This window comes from Anser brachyrhynchus (genome assembly GCF_964034855.1).
Source record: "Anser brachyrhynchus genome assembly, chromosome: 1".
Taxonomy (NCBI): Eukaryota; Metazoa; Chordata; class Aves; order Anseriformes; family Anatidae; genus Anser; species Anser brachyrhynchus.
Window position 1 is genome coordinate 211,958,279 of NC_137694.1, and position 18,838 is coordinate 211,977,116.

The 18,838-nt window shown below is 67.8% G+C and overlaps 2 protein-coding genes across 6 annotated transcripts; one reads left to right on the forward strand and one right to left on the reverse strand.

Annotated features, from left to right (window-relative positions):
• Window positions 1–79: 79 nt before the first annotated feature.
• Window positions 80–17,160, reverse strand: ARRB1 (arrestin beta 1). The gene is made up of 16 exons (XM_080607187.1): window positions 16,920–17,160; window positions 9,542–9,572; window positions 8,809–8,869; window positions 8,633–8,677; window positions 7,443–7,639; window positions 6,362–6,421; window positions 5,997–6,064; window positions 5,195–5,330; window positions 5,003–5,087; window positions 4,835–4,907; window positions 3,951–4,088; window positions 3,751–3,834; window positions 3,229–3,252; window positions 2,680–2,750; window positions 2,364–2,415; window positions 80–1,558 (listed from the first exon to the last, which is right to left on the reverse strand). The coding sequence occupies exons 1-16, from the start codon at window positions 16,937–16,939 to the stop codon at window positions 1,447–1,449; spliced, it is 1,257 nt and encodes a 418-aa protein (XP_080463313.1). The 5' UTR covers window positions 16,940–17,160; the 3' UTR covers window positions 80–1,446.
• LOC308200834 (uncharacterized protein) lies at window positions 9,580–13,504 on the forward strand. 5 transcript variants are annotated; one of them, XM_080607228.1, is made up of 3 exons: window positions 9,580–10,614; window positions 10,709–10,849; window positions 10,892–13,504. In XM_080607228.1, exon 3 carries the CDS (start codon window positions 12,219–12,221, stop codon window positions 13,389–13,391), a length of 1,173 nt encoding a protein of 390 aa, XP_080463354.1. In that variant the 5' UTR covers window positions 9,580–10,614; window positions 10,709–10,849; window positions 10,892–12,218; the 3' UTR covers window positions 13,392–13,504. The 5 variants fall into 5 exon arrangements, with proteins under 5 accessions (XP_080463354.1, XP_080463352.1, XP_080463353.1 ...); XM_080607226.1 differs by having other exon boundaries at window positions 9,580–10,725; window positions 10,768–13,504; XM_080607227.1 differs by having other exon boundaries at window positions 9,580–10,507; window positions 10,738–13,504.
• Window positions 17,161–18,838: the final 1,678 nt, after the last annotated feature.

An 18,838-nucleotide genomic window follows, 5' to 3' on the forward strand; every position in this document is an offset into this window, starting at 1 on the left:
GCCCCAGGGCTGGGCCGGGTCCCCTGCCCTGAGCCAACAGAAGTGTCCAGGCGCTGGGACTGCGTTTTTTCAGGTTTCGTTTTTGTTTTTGTTTTTGTTTTGTTTTTGTTTTTTTTCTGAGTTTAATAAACTAGAATAATTTATTTGACAGAACACAGAAACATCACAGATAACGGTGGAGAAACCAAAGAAGCAGGTATCCATGAACAGTACAAAGAAACCACTTTACAAAAAGAAGTACCACGCTGACCGCCAGCTCTACCCAAAAACAAGGGGGCTCGGCTCTGCGCCCCCCCCCCGCCCCGCTCCCCCCTCCCCGGGCAGGGGGACGGAGCTCTCCGATGACAACGCCGACCGCAACGGCACGACAAACGGTGGCGAGGGTCTCGCGGGCACTGCGGGAGACCCGAGCCCCCAGCATGGGTTGGGGGGACCATGGCACAATCCGTCCTGGGGACCCAACAGGGTCCTGCAAGGGGGTAAGGGGTGGGGGGGGGGGTCCCGGGACCGGCACCCCCCAACCCGGGAGGCACAAGCATCTGGTGAAACACGGGTTAGGGCAGCGAATGCTGTGCTCCCCTTCTCTGCCCCCCCCCAGCCCCAAAGAGGTGCTTTAGCCCATGCAGGCACAGAGAGGGGGGAGAAGCATCGATTTGGGGACGGGGTTGGGGCAAAGCATCCCTGGTGGAAGCCCAGGGGGGAAGCCGAGGGCACCGACCCACGGGGGCTGCAGGTCCCTTCCCCAGCCCCGGCACGGCTCCATCAGCATGTTAAGAGCCAAATCCCCGGGGCTGGATGCTTTAGGAGGATTTGGGGTAGGAGCGGGGGGGGGTGCTCCTACTGTTCCTAGCCCTGCGCCAGGCTCAGCCCCGGGCAGCATCCGAGGGTCCGAGCCAGGCTCGTGCACCCCGGGGCGGGGGGGAAACGCATGCAGCGGGGCCAGGCACGGGACAGGCCGTGGGGGGACAGACGAGGCGCACGGGTGCCCTTTCCCATGAGCAGGCTGCCTAGAAAAGCCCCCCCCACCCCGTTCTTCTGCACCCCCCCTCTCCCCGCACCCTCCCCGTAGCAAACCGGTGTTGAGAGCGGACGGTATAAAATGCGTAAAAGAGGCAGCTCATAGGAAAGGGCTCGGGGTGCACGAGGAAGGGGCTGGACGGGGAGGGAGGGCCGGGGGTGCTGAGCCCCCCCCCCCAGCCCCAGCACCCCCTGGGGACGTGCCCACAGACCTGCACGGGACACAGCAGCTGGATGAAGTGACAACACGGCACAGCGGGAAGGTTATAATTGCTGTCGCGATCGGGTGATCCATAGGCTCCCGGTACAGGTAGAAAACAAAATTAATAATCATACAAAAGAGAAGAAGCCTAATGCACGGGTGGTACTGGCGCACGCCGGCCCAGCCGGGGGGGTGGGTGGGCTTGGAGGTGGGTTGGGGGGGGCCGCTTATCTGTCGTTGAGCTGCGGGGAGTTTGTACGCTCCTCCTCGTCCTCCTTGTCGTCCTTCATGCCTTTGAGCCGCTGCCGGGCGAAGTCTTCGAACACGATGTCGTCGTCACTGGCGGAGACACAAGGGACGGGGGCTTTATGGGGGGACGGGGGGCGCGGGGGGGACCGGGATTCGGGGCACTGGGCGCCCGCTGCGGGGCTCCGCGGTTGCGCCCAGCCTGCAGCGTCCGCGGTGCTTCCAGCAGCCTGGGGGCTCTTAAACCCCCCCCCCCCCCCCCCCAACATCAGCAGCCAGCCTCGTTTCTCCAAGCACCCCCTAAATCAGTTGGCGCCTTGGTGTTTGCTCGCTGAAAAGCGCGGGGATGAGGTGGGAAACGCTCCGGAGAGCGGCGGCTGCAGCCCCAGGGGCGCACGTGCCATGCACGGGGACCGTGGGGTTCACTCCCCGGGGACAGCAGACCCGAGAGCGAAGCCTCCCCGAAGCGCCCACGGCAGCGCAGGCACAGAGCCGGGGATTAACCGGGGGGGTGCAGCGCGGCCACGGCATCGCCAGCCCCGGGGACGCGCAGCCCCAGCCCCAGGGGACGCAGCGGGGACGCGGCGGGGACACACCGCGGCGCGCGGTCCCGGCGGGCGCTTCCTTACTGTGATTCTCCTGCTCGGAAAGACATGCAGGGAGGTGGCAAGGGGTGGGGGGGGGGGGGGGGGGGGGGGAGAGAAAAAAACAAAAAACAGGCAGGGCATGCGTTAGGGGGTACGTGCACGGGGCTAGCCATCGGAAACCGTTCCCGCACGGCACGGCACGGCACGTGTTAGTGGGTTAGGGGCCGACATGCAGCCGCGCCGACCGCTGCCAAGCTGCGTGGCACCGACGCGGGTACCCGCACAGCCCCCCCCGGGGGCGTTTCTCTTACTTTGTGTCCAGCTCTATCAGGTTGGTGTCTATGGGAGCTTCGTTCTCTGGAACTGAACGCAGGCACAGGGGTTAATCACCGCGGGCGGGGGGGGGCGCATCGCCGCCGCCACATGGGCAGCACCCCCTGGGGACGTGCCCCCCCAAAAATCGTTCTCACCCCAGGATTGCCAACGGGGCGCCACGGGGTCCCAAATGCCCATCGGGCACCGCACAGCCCGGCTGGTGTGAATCCAGGGCTGCGGCAGAGCCCCGTGCCCCCCCCCAACCCCTTGGGGGGGATCTGCCCCGCGCGTCCCGGCCGGGCGGACACTCACCGTCCCGGTGCGCCGGCTCCTCCCTGGGCTTGGGGTGCATCAGCGTGAAGGGGAGCTCCACCGCCACGTCGCTGCAAGAAGGGGACCGAGGCCGGGGTGAGGCGTGGGGCAGAGCGGGGGGGGCTGTGGTTTTAGGATCCCTCTGGTTTGGGATTCCCCCCCCCCCACCCCAGGAGCTCCCCCTCTCCGGGCTACCCAAGGGCGGGCACGCGTGCAGGGGCACGAGGGAGGAGGTGAGCGCAGGAAATCTGCCTTGTAGCAGCTCGGCGGCGTCTGGGGCTGAAATCCCGTGGGTTTAGGGGAGGATGCGGGGTGCTGAGCTCCCCGGGGGGGCACGGGGACAACAGAAATGAGGCAGGACGAAGCTCTGCCTCTTCCACCCGCACCGAACCCAGGGGATCGGGGCTGCTGCGCGGGCACGGGGTGCCCCGGGGAAGGGGCTGCTGCGTGCACGGGGCTGGCCCTGGGGGGCCGGGGGGGGGGCACGGAGGGGACAGAGGGGACAGGGTGACACGGTGGGACGAGTGGGGTGGCACACGCAGGCATTACCTGGAGGCGAGGTCTCCCAGCAGGCTGGTGTGGGTTAAATGGGACGAGAAATTAGTGTCTGCTCCCCACCGACACGTGTACCCCCCCCCCCCGCACAGCCCCCACGCAGATGGGGACGAGGGGACTGTCCCCGTGGGGTGACAGCCACAACCCCGCTAACCCCTGGCTCTGTCCCAAGGGGTATTTTGGGGGGGGGAGGGGGGGGTCACGGGCAAACCAGCCCCGTTTGCAGCCTGGCTGGGGCTGCAAGCGGGGCCTCATCCTGCAAATGATGCTGCAGCGAAGAGAAGGGGGGGGGGGGGGGCGAGCGGGGTTGTTTTATGGGTTAATAAAACCCCCAAAAGGGATTCTTGTCCCCAAAAGGGACAAAGGGAGCTGGGCTCTGACCCGGACCTTCCCCATCCCATCCGGTCCCGGAGCTGCGGAGTGCTGGCCCACCCCGGGGGGGGGATGCACTGAGAAGGAGAGCAAGGGAAAAGGGGCCGCAGCACCCCGGGGCGGGGGGGGGGTCCCCGCACTCACCCTCCTCGCGACACCACCAGCTTCACCTTCACCTTGTAGGACACGATAATGCCCAGGATCTCCTTGTTGGCTCCGTCCCTCAGCCTGCGGGAAGGGGATGGGCACGGGGAGGGAGACATCAGCACGGGGGGGGGTGTCCCGTCGGGGTGGCACCGAGGGGCGGGGGGACTTGGGGGGGGGGGGGGACAGGGGCGGCTCACAGCGTGCTGGAGGCCAGGTTGGTGTCCTCGTGCTTCAGCTTGCCGTCCAGCGCCAGCCCGCGCTTCTCCCGGTTGTTGGCGAGGAAGGGGGTCAGGGTGTACACCTTGCAGAAGGTCGAGCTCGGGGCCACCATGTCGCTGGGGGTGACAGCGGGGTGGGGGGATTGGGGGTCAGCCCCGGACCCGCCGTGCTGCCCCCCCGGGAGGGCTGGGGGCTGGCGGGGTCGGGGAGGGTGCCGGCAGGTTGGAAAACGGGGCGAAACCCCGCAGTTTTGGCTCCGCGCCCGTTCGCCGGAGGGTTTGGTGTGCCAGCAGCGCGTCCCCTGCGGGCAGCGCCCCCAGGCCATTGGCAGCCCCCACCAGCAGCCTCCGCGGGGCCGGAGTTTGCCATCAAAAATGGCCAGATTTTCTCACAAAAACAAAAAAAATAATATTTTTTTCCTTAGGGTTAGGGTTAGGGTTAGGGTTAGGGTTAATGTTAGAATTAGGATTAGGGTTAGGGTTAGGGTTAGGATTAGGGTTAGGGTTAGGGTTAGGGTTAATGTTAGAATTAGGATTAGGGTTAGGGTTAGGGTTAGGGTTAGGGTTAGGGTTAGGGTTAGGGTTAGGGTTAGGGTTAGGATTAGGGTTAGGATTAGGGTTAGGGTTAGGGTTAGGATTAGGGTTAGGGTTAGGGTTAGGGTTAGGGTTGGGTTAGGGTTAAAAATTTCCATCTCCCCGCTGGTCCCAGCAAGCTATGCACGCTGGATACATCCTCGTGCTGCCCCCAAATGATTGGGTTCGGGCAGGAGACCTCCCCCAGGGACTGGGCGCCCCACGGTGTCCCCTAGCAGGCCCCTGAACCCCCCCCCTCCCCCCCAGGACCCCAGCCCCACGTCACTCACTCAGCATCCTCCACGGCCACGGGGCACTTGTACTGGGCGGTGTTGAAGAGGCAGATGTCGGCGTACTGGCGCACTGGGGCGATGGAGAGTGGGGAGGGGGGGGTCACGGTGTGTGTGTGGGGGTCACAACCCCACCTGGCAGCCCCCGGGGGGGTCCCCAACCCTCACCTGAGATTTTGATCTTCTTCACCGTCTTGTTGGTGTTGTTGGTGACGTGCACGTTGACGCTGATGGGCTCCCCGTGGTAGTAGATCTGCGGGGAGCGGGGAGGGGGACGTGAGCTCGCCGCTGCCCCTCCCCGGAGCCACCCCAGCGGTGTGTGTGTCCCCCCCCCCCCCCAACCACCAGCCCCAACCCCACCTCCTTGTCCAGGGACGCCTCGAGGTGCAGCGGCTTGTCCGACATGAGGAACTGCCGGGTGGTCTCCGCCATGGGTTGGGGGCCGGGCCGCTCCGGGGCGTACTGCACCTTGCGGATGACCAAGCGCACCGAGTTCCTGCGGGGACAAGGGCAGGGCACGGGCGTCCAGCTGCCGGCAGCTCTCCCCGTATCGTTTTGGGCCCGTTTGGGGTCAAACCCCTCTTTTCTGATGTCCCAGGTTGGCCCCACCAAGGGGCTCGCCCAGCCGCCGGGGGCAGCCCCACGGCCACGCCATCCTCACCCCATCCCAAAGGACGCCTCCATCCCTGCCCCATCTCAAAGGACTTCTCCATCCCCACCACATCCCAGAGGACGTCTCCATCCCTCTCCCATCCCAAAGGACATCTCCATCCTCACCCCATCCCAAAGGACATCTGCATCCCTGCCACATCCCAAAGGACATCTCCATCCCAGCCCCATCCCAAAGGACATCTCCATCCTCACCCCATCCCAGAGGACGTCTCCATCCCTGCCCCATCCCAAAGGACATCTCCATCCCTGCTCCATCCCAAAGGACATCTCCATCCCAACCCCATCCCAGAGGACATCTCCATCCTCACCCCATCCCAAAGGACATCTCCATCCCTGCCCCATCCCAAAAGATGTCTCCATCCCCACCCCATCCCACCCACTGTGGGCTACCAAAGCCAGGTGCCCCCTCCCCGCCGCCGCTCGCAGCCCTGCCAGCCCCGTGCCCCCCACCTGGGCACCCTCAGCCCGCGCCGGCGTCCTCCCCCCTCACCTCTTGTGGATTTTCTCCTCCAGGTTCTCCGCACAGAAAGCTTTGACCTCATAGTCCACACCGCAGGCCTGGAAAGCGGGAGGGGGCAGAGGAGGAGGCCGATAAACCCCTCTGCGCCCCAAAACCCGTGCATGACACCCTGGCACAGCCCGAGGCCGACGTCCCAGCGTGTGCCCCTGGGGGACAATCCCCATCCCCAGACGTGTCCCCTGTCCGGGGACATCATCTTTTGGGCTCCCTGGGGCGATTTCACCCTGGTTCAAGAGCCGGGCTTTGCTGGGAAGGGCTGGGGGGGATGCCCAGGAGGGTGCCATGGGCCCGTGGGACACGGCAGGGTGACACCAGGACGCAGAGGTGCTCCTTACCTTCCCCGTGTCCTCGGGGCCCGGCTGCAGCGTGACGGAGCAAGGCAGGTTGGGGGGAATCTGAAGCAGAAAATAGGGTTAGGAGCGGGTCTGGGACCCCTGCCCCAAATCCCCCTCCCCAGGGGGCTGCGGCATCCCGGGCATCGGGGAGGGGACGGGCAGGGGGACGTCGCGCTGCCCTTCCCCTTTTGGCCAGGGTTAATCCGAAGAGACCCAAGAGACCCAAGCCCCGAGGAGTTACGAGCCGTGCTAATGCGCATTTTTTTTTTATTATTATTATTTTTTTTTCAGTTTAATCCGGGGGATTTGGAGGAATTAAGGTTGTTTTGCAAGGGCTCGCGCCTGGTTGTGATCCCGCTGATCCCGGGGGGTTTAGCTGAGAGCTCACGCCTGGAAAACGGCACCGGGTCCCCCGGGGGGCTCCGCCAGAAGCCGTGCCGGGGCCGGGGGCGCTCAGGGTGCCCATGCCCCTGGCTAAGGGGGGGGTTGCCCCCCATTATCTGCCGAAGCTCCTTATTTTGCTGCCCACCACCAGCTCGGGAGGGCTGCGATGGAAATTTCCTCCCGCTCCTCCCCGGCTCCCAGACAAGGCTGGAATTAACGCAGCTAATTACCGCCGCAATTAAAGCGTGGCGGGGAGGAACAGCTTCGATCCCCTGCGCTGACGCTAATGGCACGGACGCGGCAGGGGGGCTCCCCGGGGCTCGGGGGCTCCCCGGGGCTCTGCTTCGCTCGGGGGGAGCCTCCCGGGGCCGTGTCACCGCCTGGCCACGGACCCCCTGTGCCACCAGGCAGCGGGGCCGCCCCTGCCTCAGTTTCCCCACTGGCTGCATTGCACAGAGGCTGCTTTCCTCCAGGGCAAGAGCATCCAGAAGCCACCGCGTCTTCGCCCAGCACCCATTTGGCCACCCCCAGATCCCCCTGGGGATGCTGTGCCCGCGTGCAGGACCCCAAAAAGCCCCACGCCCCAGCACCCAGCACCCGCACGGGTGATGCCGCGCCCCAGGGCTGGGCTCGGGAGCTGCAGCACCCCGATTTCTCCCCCCCGCGGGGGGGCGAGAGGAAGAGGAGGGGGCCCTACCTCGAAGGTGAAGGGGTAGGCGTGCTCGCCCAGCTTCTTGATCAGCCGCTCCTGCAGCCGCGTCAGGGGCTTCTTCTCCTCGGGGACCGGGGGGAAGGCCTGCACGTTGGCCACGAACAGGTCCTTGCGGAACGTCAGCCCCAGCACGTCCAGGTCCTCGCGGCCGTAGCGGAAGGCGCAGGTCAGCGTCACGAAGACTGGAGGGTGGCAAAGGTGGGCACGGTGGCACCACGGCACGGTGGCACCACGGCACGGTGACATCATGGCACGGTGGCACCAAGGCACAGTGGCACCATGGCACGGTGGCACCGCTGCATGGTGTCATTATGGCACAGTGGCATGGCACTGCAGCACGGTGGCACCATGGCACGTTAGCACCATGGCATGGTGGCATCACGGCATGGTGGCATCACGGCATGGTGGCACCATGGCACAGAGGCACCATGGCACAGAGGCACCATGGCACAGAGGCACCATGGCACAGCGACATCACGACATGGTGGCACCATGGCATGGCGGCATCACGGCATGGTGGCCAAGGCACAGTGGCATCATGGCACAGTGGAACCCCAGCATGGTGGCACCATGGCACGGTGGCATCAAGGCACGGTGACACCATGGCACGGTGGCACCATGGCACAGTGGCACCCCAGCATGGTGACACCATGACATGGTGGCACCACGGCACGGTGGCACCACGGCACGGTGGCATCATGGCACGGTGGCATCATGGCACAGCCGCACCATGGCACAGTAGCATCAAGGCACGGTGACACCATGGCACAGTGGCATCAAGGCACGGTGACACCACAGCATGGTGGCACCACGGCACGGTGGCACCACGGCACGGTGACACCACGGCACAATGGCTCTGCAGCACGGTGGCACCCCAGCTCATCCCAGCCCCACCAGTTTCAACCCAGGTGGCACCGGGACGCAGTGGTGGCACCCGGGATGGTGCCGTGACGGGGAGCTGGGGACAAGTGGCACTGGTTGGGTCCCCGTGGGACAGGGGCAGGGATGGGGATGTGACCTCAGGGCAGCCACCACAGAGCAGGGGGGGCTGGAAAACCTCACCCAAGGGCCCAGCAAACGCCAGCACCAGGTGGGACCGTGCAAGGGGGGGGGACCATCGTCCCCCGTGGGTGCCACCCCCCTGTCCCCAGGCGTCAGGGCCCCCCCGGCCTTACCTTTTCTCTCCTTCAGGTACTCGGGATCCACCAGCACCACTCCGTCTGCAAGGGAAGAGCAGCAGGGTGGGGGGGACGTGCCAGCAAGGCAGGGTGGGGGGGACACGCAGGGACCCCTGGAACGCCCCTGCCACCACCCTGGGGCCACCAGCACGGGGACACCCGGCCCCACTCACCCACGGGGTCCACCACGTCGATGTGGTCCACGAAGTCCCGCTTCCCCAGGTAGACGGTGAGCTGCGGGGACGCGAGAGGGACACCGGGGTGAGGGCTCGATCCCGGTCCCCACCTCGCCACCCATCGCCCCTCTCGGGGCCGGCACCCCCCCTGCCTCCCCAGGGCTTTGGGGGGGGCTTCTCCCGGTGGGGAAACTGAGGCACGGGGCGCACGGGGCATCACCCGGAGCTGGGCTGGAGGAGGAAATGGGGGGCACGCTGGGGAGGTCCCCGAGCGCACACATCATTACTGACCCCACACTGGGGACTGGGGTGGGACAGTCACAGCGGGGCCACCCCCCCAGACCCCGGAGGGGACGCTGGGCACGGTGCTGAGGGAGCAGCAACGCCAGGGGCTGCAGAGCGGCGGCTGCGAGCTCCCGGCAGCCGCCGCCTGGATCCGTCCCCGCGGCCCTCGCCACAAAGCCGATTTGCGCCGCCCCAGCTGGAGCTCGTTAGACCCCAGCCTCATCCGATTAGGCTCCCGGGGGAGCCCCCCCCCACCCCCCCGGCCCCGCAGCCGGGCTCAGCCCCCACCAGCACCACCGGCCAAAAGCATCCCCGTGGGGAAAGCCCCGGGGGTCGCAGCCCCCCCGATTAAACCCCTGACCACGGGCACGTCCCCCGGCCCTGCCGTGCCTCAGTTTCCCCGCTGGGGGAAGGGGGACCCCCCCCCCCCCGTGGCGGCGCTTACCTTCCCGTTGGGACTCGCCTTCTTGAACACCCTGCAAAAAAGCCGAGGGGAAGGCGCGTTAGGGGGCACCGGGATGGGACGGGGGCCGCGGGCTGAGCTCCCAGCCCCCTGCCTCAGTTTCCCATTGGGGCTGGAAGGGGGCCGGACGCAGCCGGGTCCCACCGCAGGGCCCTCGCTCCCGGCTCCTGGCAGCCTCGCCGCGGCTGGCAGCCCGAGGTTTTTCCCACTTAATTCCCCCCCAGGGAAGCTTTTCCTATAAATCCGGCCGCGCCGGCGGTGTCGCCTTACAGCTGCTGGCCCGCAGCGAGCGCTCGGGGCTGGGCAAGGCGCTGGTCCTGGTGCTGCACCGCAGCCCCAGGCTGCTCGCCGAGCCTCGGGTGGGGGATCGGGGGGCTCCAACAGGCCCCCCCCATCCCCATCCAGCTGCGCAAGGTGCAGTGCAAGGTGCTGGTGCTGTGCAAGGAGCTGTGCAAGGTGTTGGCGCAAGGTGCCGTGCAAAGGCCCTGTGCCAGGTAAGCTGCTGTGCAAGGTGCTGTGCGAGGTGCTGCCGCTGTGCAAGGTGTCGGTGCAAGGTGCTGTGCAAAGGCCGTGTCATGCAAGGTGCTGCCACTGTGCAAGGTGCTCTGCCAAGTGCCGGTGCTGTGCAAGGTGTTGTGCAAGGGGTTGTGCAAACACCCTGCTACGGCAGGTGCCACGCAACGGCCCCGTTGTTCAGGGAGTTGTGCGAGGCGCTGTGCAAAGGCCCCGCTGTGCAAAACGCTGTGCAAGGTGCTGGTGCTGTGCAAGGTGTCAGTGCCGTGCAAGGTGTTGTGCAAGTGCCACACAAAGGCCCTGCTGTGCAAGGTGCTCTGCAAGGTGCTCTGTGAAGTGCTCTGCAGTACGAGGCACTGTGCAAAGGCCCCGTTCAAGGCGTTGTGCGAGGTGTTGTGCAAAGGCCCTGCTGTGCAAGGTGTCTGCAAGATGCCGGTGCTGTGCAAGGTGCCAGTGCTGAGCAAGGTGCCGTGCAAGGCACCGTGCAAAGGCCCTGTTCAAGGTGCCGTGCAAGGCACTGTGCAAAGGCTCTGCTGTGCAAGGTGCTCTGTGGAGTGCTCTGCAGTAAAAGGCACTGTGCAAGGGCCCTGTTCAAGGTGTTGTGCAAGGCATTGTGCAAAGGCCCTGCTGTGCAAGATGCCTGCAAGATGCCGGTGCTGTGCAAGGTGCTGTGCAAGATGCCAGCGCTGAGCAAGGTGCTGTGCAAGGTGCCGTGCAAGGTGCCATGCAAAGGCCCTGCTACTAAAGGTGCTGTGCAAGATGCCAGTGCTGTGCAAGGTGCTGTGCAAGATGCCAGCGCTGAGCAAGGTGCCGTGCAAGGTGCCATGCAAGGTGCCGTGCAAAGGCCCTGCTGCGCAAGGTGCTGTGCAAGACGCCGGTGCTGTGCAAGGTGCCATGCAAGGCTCCGTGCAAAGGCCCTGCCGTGCAAGGTGCTGTGCAAGGCGCTCTGCAAAGCGCCGCTGCAATGCGAAGTGCCACGCAGAGGCCCTGCAGCGCGATGCATTGTGCAAGGTGCAGCCCGAGGAGTTGTGCAAGGAGTTGTGCAAGGCGCCACGCCACGCACGGCCAGGCTCCCTGCAAGCTCCGAGCAGCGGGGCACAGAGGGGCAGGGTCCGGGGGGGGGGGGGAGTCCCCAGCCAACCCTCGTGCAGCAGAGCGCAGGGGGCAGGCGCCCAGACGCCACGGTGATGGGTGGCCGCACGCTCCCCGGGCGCCGGGGAGGCAGCACGAAGCCTCCCAGAGGCTTCCTTGCCCTTCCCAGCTTTTGCTGGTTCCCAAATATCCGAAGGGAACCCAAAAAAAAAACCAAGCTTTGCAGGCGGGTGGGTGCCAGCGGGGCGCCCCTCCCCGCCTCCCCTGGCGCGCAGCCACCCGTAATGGGCTCTCCCCGGATAATCTGCGCTCGCCGTGAAATTCTATTAAAGCTGCCCTGGAAGATTATCAGCGGCGTTTCAGGCCGGGAAAACAATTAAAGACAAACGCCGGGCGCTCGGCACGGCTCGGCCAAAAAGGCAGGAGGAGGCTCCCGGCGGCACACGAGGGCCGGGGGGGACGTCGGCGTCCTGCCCAGCCTGGGGACGGGGACAGCCCCGGGGGGGGCGCGTTGTGGAAAAGGGTCCCCAAAACGCAGGAGGGTTTTGGGGGGGGGATTTGGGGGAACAACCCCAAACCAAAGGGGGGGGTGGGTCTGGGGGCGCAGCAGATTTCCCCGGCTGGAAAACCTGGGGCGGGTGGGGGGGGTGGGGGAGCCAGGAGAAAGCTGCTGAAACCCCGCGCTTTTGGGGCAGGCGAAAACGTGCGGTTTTGCCAGGAAGCGACGTTCATTCATTCGGTTCCAGAAGGCAGAGCGGGGCCACCAAAACTGCCCTGGGCGTGCTTTCCGCCCCCAAAACCGCCCCGCTGCGGCCCCCGGCCCTTCCCGCGGCACAGCACCGGGCTCCACGGGGACCCCCCAGCCCCTGCTGGAGGTCGGGGGGGACGCAGCACAGCCCCCCCTGCGCCTCCGGGGACTTTTTGGGGTGCCGGGGTGCCCCGCAGGAGGGAGGATGCTGCGGTGCTGGGGGCGGCCACGGCTCTGGGTGGGGGCACAGGGAACCACGCGTGTCCTGGCGTCCTCGTCTGGTTCCCAAGGTCTCCGTGCCCCCGCATGCGCCCCAGGGTCCCCGTACCTGTCCCCTGGTGGCTCTGTCCCAGTGTCCCCACGTCCCCTGCAGCCGTGCCCCAGGGTCTCTGGGTCGCTGCGTCCCCGCCCCAATGTCCCTGCACCTCTGTGGCCCCACGTCCCCGTGTCACGGCCCAGGAGCCACCCCCAACAGGCAAAGGGACACTGGGCTCGGGGCCACCAGGGCGACGGCCAAGGACATCCCACGGCAAGCAGGGGGGGTGCGGGGGCCGGGGGCATTTCCTTGACCCCGCGTTAGCGGCAGGGAGACGGGGGCATGGAGAAACCCTTTGCCAGGGCCACCGACACCCTGGGGCTCCTCGGGGACCTCCGGGGTGCCCTCCGGGGGCAAAGCCTCCAGTGGGACCGGGGTGGACGTGGGACCACGGCCACAAGGGGACACGGGGGGAGCGAGCGCAGCGGCACGGCCCCGCAGAGCGAGCGAAGCTGGCGTTAACGGGTGTGCTACCGGCGTGCAAACACGGGGCGGGGGGGGGGGTGGGAGGGTGCGGTGCCACCCAGGCGAGGCATCTTCCGGGTGCAAACGGAGCCGCCGTAGGGCCGGAGCCGCCCTTCTCCGGGCACCCGAGGGTGACCCCACGGAGTCGCCGGGGTCCCCGCCACGCAGCGGGGGCCCGCCGGGCGCCCTCCCCGCCGGGCTGGGCCGGCCCCGCTGCCGGGAAGTCCCCGCGGCCTCCTCGAGGCCCTGGTTCCACAAAGGCGCCCGCTAACGCTAACGAAGCCGGGCGCACGCGAGAGCGGCGGCGCTGCTGCAGCGGGGCCGAGCAGGAAACAATTACTCACGGCGCCCGCCCGCCCGCCGCGGGGCCACCCTGCACCGGGGGTGTGGGACACGGGGTGGCCCCACCCTGGCGGTGCGGGGACCCCAAAGCACCGTGGTGTGGGTGCAGGGACCCCGAAGCCCTATGGTATGGGTGCGGCAGCCCACAGCCCAGTGCTCTGGGTGCGGGGACCCTAAAGCACCACGCTCTGGGTGCAGGGACCCCACAGCCCCGTGCTGTGGGTGCAGGGACCCTAAAGCACCACGCAGTGGGTGCAGAGACCCCAAAGCCCTACTCTGTGGGTACAGCACCCCATAACCCCACGCAGTGGGTGCAGGGACCCCATAGCCTCATGGTGTGGGTGCAAGAACCCTAAAGCACCATGCAGTGGGTGCAGCACCCCATAACCCCATGTAGGGGGTACAGGGACCTTAAAGCCCCACCCTGTGGGTGCAGGGACCCCAAAGCCCCACGCTGTGGGTGCAGGGACCCCACACCGTGGGTGCAGGGACCCCAAAGCCCCACGCTGTGGGTGCAGGGACCCCACGCTGTGGGTGCAGGGACCCCACACCGTGGGTGCAGGGACCCCAAAGCCCCATACTACGGTGCAGCACCCCACACACCCCTACAGCCAGGCCCCTCCAAGCCCCAAAGCAGAGGCAGGAGCAGGGAGGGGGCCAGCAGGGACGCCCCCAGCCCCAGCAGCCCCCCCCCTTCCCTCCCGGCACCCCCAGCCCCGGTCCCCACGGGGCACACGGTGGCACCGCGTGCGCCCCCAAACCCGAGCACCCCCAAAGCCCTGAAGGGGCCAGGATTTGGGGGTGCCACTGATGCTGGTCCTGGCCCCCCCACTCCCCAAGCTGAGGGGGGGGGGGACTCACTGACCCCAACCACCATCGTTTAGGAAATAATGCCGGGGATGGGGTGCCTGGACCCGTCCCTGTGGGATGCCCTGGACGGGGGGGCTCCCCCAGAACCCACAGTGGGATTTTGCCCCCCCCCTTTTGCCTGCTGCCACCCCCCCCCCCCCGAAGCTGGGGAGGGAGGGAAGAGGAAGCGCTGGGCCTTCCCTCCCCCCCCCGGCCCTTCCTGGTGCTGAGAGCCAGGGACGTGCAGCAGGAAGCTGCCACGGGCCCTACAGATCCCCTATTTCCCCCCCCGCCAGGGCCGAGGGACCCCCGCTGCGGGGCTGGCGGCCCCGTGCCCCCCACCCACCCACCCCCCCCCCGGCACCCTGCCGAGGGGCTGCGGGCTGGGCCCGGCCGCCGGCCGGATCCTGCTCTCGCCTCCGCATCGATCGGGTTCCTCAACGCGCTCCTCAGGCACCCGGGCGGCCGCTCGGCGCTAACGACCGCTTCGTTTGGTGGCTGCTAATTGAGCGGGGTCCCCTCTGCTCTCCGCTCCGCCGGATTTACGAGCAGTGCCAGCGATCCCCCCCCCCCCCCAACCACCACCACCACCCCGGGAGCGGGGCCAGGGTGCTGCCACCCGCCTGGCTCCGTGGCTCTCTGACCCCTCCACGGCCCCACAAGGGGGCTTCGGCCCCGAAATCTCCCCCCGCGCCTCGCTCGGGTGCCTTGGCACGGAAGCGCGCTGGCGCTGGGATCCGGGATGTCTGGATCCTGCTGTTATTTAGGAGAGTTTGTTCTCCAAACAAAGTCCAGGAAGCCAAAGTCTCCCCTCCCGGGCCGGCGGCCAGGGCTCGCTCCCGCACCCTTCGCAGGGCCGAGGTCCCCGGCCCGGCTCCCGACCCCATACCCGGCTCTGGGGGGCACCGTGGCTGCTGAGCCCAGGGCACCCCGAGGGGCTCTCTGGGGTTTAGGGCCGCGTTTTGGGGGCACGGGGCGGGCGGGAGGCCGCGAGGGGATGTCCCCAAAGTGAGCGGGCAGGGGCCATCCCCTGGCACCAGCACCCCGAAAGCCCCCACGCTGGGCATTACCGCGGGGTCCCAGGATGGCGCCTCCGTAGGAACGGGTGCAGGGTGCAATTTTGGGGACCCCCCCATCCCACATCTCCCCCCCCTCCCAGCTCCACCTTTGCCCCCTCCGAGCCACCGCAGCACCGGCGCTGGGGGACGCGCGCGTTTTTGGAGACGCTGCGAAGAAGCAGGCGACGCTCGGGTGCTTACGGGGTCAGGGCAGCGCCGGCGGTGCCAGCGGCTGTGGGGCTCCGCTGCTGACCCCACAGGGACCTTCCCCAGCTCCTTCCCCGGCTCCTTGCACCTCGGGGCTTTGGGGGGGCAGGAGGCGGCTGCTGACGCACGGGGCCGCACCGGCCGGGGAGCACCCACGGGTGCGGGGCCAGCTCCTGCACCGGGGGCTCGTCCCAGGGACCCCCCCCTTGGCGCACCCCAAACCTGGTGGCCCCAACGTGGGGTCAGCGGGAGCCGTGCTGCAGCCCCCAAAAGCGGGGTGTCCCCCCCCAGCCCCACGACGCAGACATTGGGATGGGTGGAAACGGTGCTTCGGGGCATCCCTGGAGCCTGGCACCAAAGGGGTCCCGGCCGTGCCCCCCCCCGCACCCCCCCGGTCCCCGGGGGACACCAAACCCCGCTGAATGAATCAGGGGGAGCGCGGCCCTCGGGGCTGCTCCCCGCAGCCTCCGGCTGCCCCTAATTTCATCCCGGCCCTTTTAATAACCCGCAGAGCTTCGAAAATAACAATGGGGCCACCACCGGATCGCACCGGGAAACCCGAGCGCAGCCGCGGCGGCGCACCATGGGGTTTAGGGCTTGGGGGGGGGGGGGGGGCCAATTTGGGATTTGTCATCCCAAACCCCCGGCTCCCGGGCATGCGAGGGCCCCAAACAGCGGTGCGGGGGTCGGCGGGATGCAGAAGGCCCCCCCACACCAGGCCACCAGAGCATCGCCCACCCCGTGCCCAAAATCTCCCCGGGGAAGCCGAGCTCGCCCTGGGGTCCCATGGGTGCTCCCGTCCCCATTGCATGGGAAAGGAGGGGGGGGGCTTCCCCCCAACCCCCCCCCAAGCTGGAAACGGGGGGTTCGGGGATAAAATCACTGCGCTCCCGGGGGCACGGCCGCGTTCCCCGGGTGGGGGGTGAGGGGGGCACGGGGGCTGCTGTCCGCAGCCGAAGCAGGGGTCCCCGCAGCGCCTCCTCCCCCCCAGCGCTTGGGGGGGGTCCCCAAAGCCCCTCGTGCCACCCCGAACGGGCTGCAGCGTTTCTGGAAGGTTCTGCCAGAGCAGGGCCGAGCCCCCCCCCACCTCCCCCCAACCACCACCCCCTCGCCCCCAGCCTCCCCTGCTGCCGGGGGGCACGGCGGTGCCATCGCCTGCGGGGGACCCCCGAGCCCCGAGGCGGGTGCTGGGGGGCCGGGGGCAGGATGAGGCCGTCCCCGGGGGGCGAGCGGCAGCACCGAGCCCCTCTCCCCCCCCCCGGCCCCCCAGCACCTGGCCCTAAATAATTAAGGACAGCCAGGGAAATGGGGGCAGCCGCAGCGGGGTGGCGGGGGGGGGGGGGGCAGCGGTCAAACCCGGCCGCCCCCCCCCACCAGGGGCAGGGTTGGGGGCACGCAGGAGGCGATGCTGAGCCCCCCCCCCCCCCCCCCACCGTGGGCAGTCCCGGGGGCGAGCACCCACGCGTGTCCGCGCCCCCCCCCCCCCGCCCCAATGCACCGCGGGTCTGGGAGCACGGGGGGGGCGCACAGAGCCTGCCCCCCCCCCCCCCGGGGAACCCCAAACACCCGCGGGGGTGGGTCCCCAAGGGGGTCAAAGCCCCCCCCCCAAGGGTGCACTGCGGGGGGGGGGGGGGCGTGGGAACGGCGCCGGCGCGGCCCCCCCCCCGGCTGTCACCGCGCTGCGTGCACGCGTGTTTGCACGCGTGCGTGTGCATGCATGCGTGTGCACGCGTGTGCCCCCCCCCCCGTGCCCCCCCCAGCCGCACTCACCGGGTGCCTTTGTCTCCCATGGCCCCGCGGATGCCGCGGCCGGGCAGCGCCGGCGGAGCTCGGAAAATTCCCGGTGGGGGGGAAGGGGGGGGGGGGGGACGGGACCGGGAGTTGGGGGGGGGGGGGCAAGGGGGGGGGGCGCTGAGCACGGCACGGCCCGGCCCGGCACGGCCCCGAGCGCTGCGCCCGCTGCACCGCCGCGGCCCCGCCGAGCGGCCCGGCCCGGAGCTGGGGCGGGGGGGGCGGGGGGGGGAAACGGGAGGAGGGGGGGGTGCACGGGGAGGGGGGGGGGGCGCCCCCGCGCGGGCACGCGTGGGTGTGCACGGGGAGGGGCGTGCACGGGGAGGGGCGTGCAGAGCGCGCCGGGCGCGCACACGCGCGGGGAGGGGCGTGCGCGGGGAGGGGAGGGCGTGGGCACGGTGCTGTGCGCGCGCACAGGGACGGGGAGGGGCGTGCACACGCACACACGCGCGCACGAGCACCGCGGAGTGCGTGCACACACGCGCGCGCACACACACGTAGAGGGAGCTGCGGGCACGGGCACGCTGCTGTGCGCACACGTACAGGGAGGGGCGTGCTCACACGCACTGCCGTGCACACACAGAGCATGCACGCACACACTGCTGTGCACACACGTACAGGGAGGGGCGTGCATGCACACACTGCTCTGCACACACAGAGCATGCACGCACACACTGCTGTGCACACACGTACAGGGAGGGGCGTGCATGCACACACTGCTGTGCGCACACGTACAGGGAGCTGCGTGCACACACCTATTGCTGTGCACACACGTACAGGGAGCTGCGTGCACGCACACACTGCTGTGCGCACACGTACAGGGAGGGGCGTGCACACACGCACTGCCGTGCACACACACAGCATGCACGCACACACTGCTGTGCACACACGTACAGGGAGCTGCGTGCACACACCTATTGCTGTGCACACACGTACAGGGAGCTGCGTGCACGCACACACTGCTGTGCGCACACGTACAGGGAGGGGCGTGCACACACGCACTGCCGTGCACACACACAGCATGCACGCACACACTGCTGTGCGCACACGTACAGGGAGGGGCGTGCACACACGCACTGCCGTGCACACACACAGCATGCACGCACACACTGCTGTGCACACACGTACAGGGAGCTGCGTGCACACACCTATTGCTGTGCACACACGTACAGGGAGCTGCGTGCACGCACACACTGCTGTGCGCACACGTACAGGGAGGGGCGTGCACGCACACACTGCCGTGCACACACAGAGCATGCATGCACACACTGCTGTGCACACACGTACAGGGAGCTGCGTGCATGCATACACTGCCGTGCACACACACAGGGAGCTGCATGCATGTGCACACCACTGTGCACACACACGTACAGGGAGTTGCGTGTACACATTGCTGTGCACACACATACAGGGAGGAGTGTGTATGCACACTGCTGTGCACACAGGGAGAGGTGTGCATGCACACACTGCCGTGCACACACAGAGCATGCAGGCACACACTGCTGTGCACACACGTACAGGGAGGGGCGTGCATGCACACACTGCCGTGCACACACGTACAGGGAGCTGTGTGCACACACCTGTTGCTGTGCACACACATACAGGGAGCTGCGTGCATGCATACACTGCCGTGCACACACACAGGGAGCTGCATGCACGCGCAGACCACTGTGCACACACAGGTACAGGGAGCTGCATGCACACACACATTGCTGTGCACACACGTACAGGGAGGAGTGTGTATGCACACTGCTGTGCACACAGGGAGAGGTGTGCATGCACACACTGCTGTGCACACACAGACCATGCATGCGCTCACTGCTGTGCACACACACGTACAGGGAGCTGCGTGCACACACACACTGCTGTGCACACACACAGGGAGCTGCATGCATGAG

Bases quoted from the DNA above. Each gene is read 5' to 3' on its own strand.
- LOC308200834 (XM_080607226.1), top strand. From the start codon at position 12,219: ATGCGCCCCAGGGTCCCCGTACCTGTCCCCTGGTGGCTCTGTCCCAGT.
- ARRB1 (XM_080607187.1), bottom strand. From the start codon at position 16,939: ATGGGAGACAAAGGCACCCG. The intron at 8,870-9,541 runs GTAAGCGCCGCC...GCGTCCCCGCAG, and splicing joins AGGCGAGTCCCAACGGGAAG to CTCACCGTCTACCTGGGGAA. The intron at 4,908-5,002 runs GTGAGGGTTGGG...CCATCGCCCCAG, and splicing joins GAAGAAGATCAAAATCTCAG to TGCGCCAGTACGCCGACATC.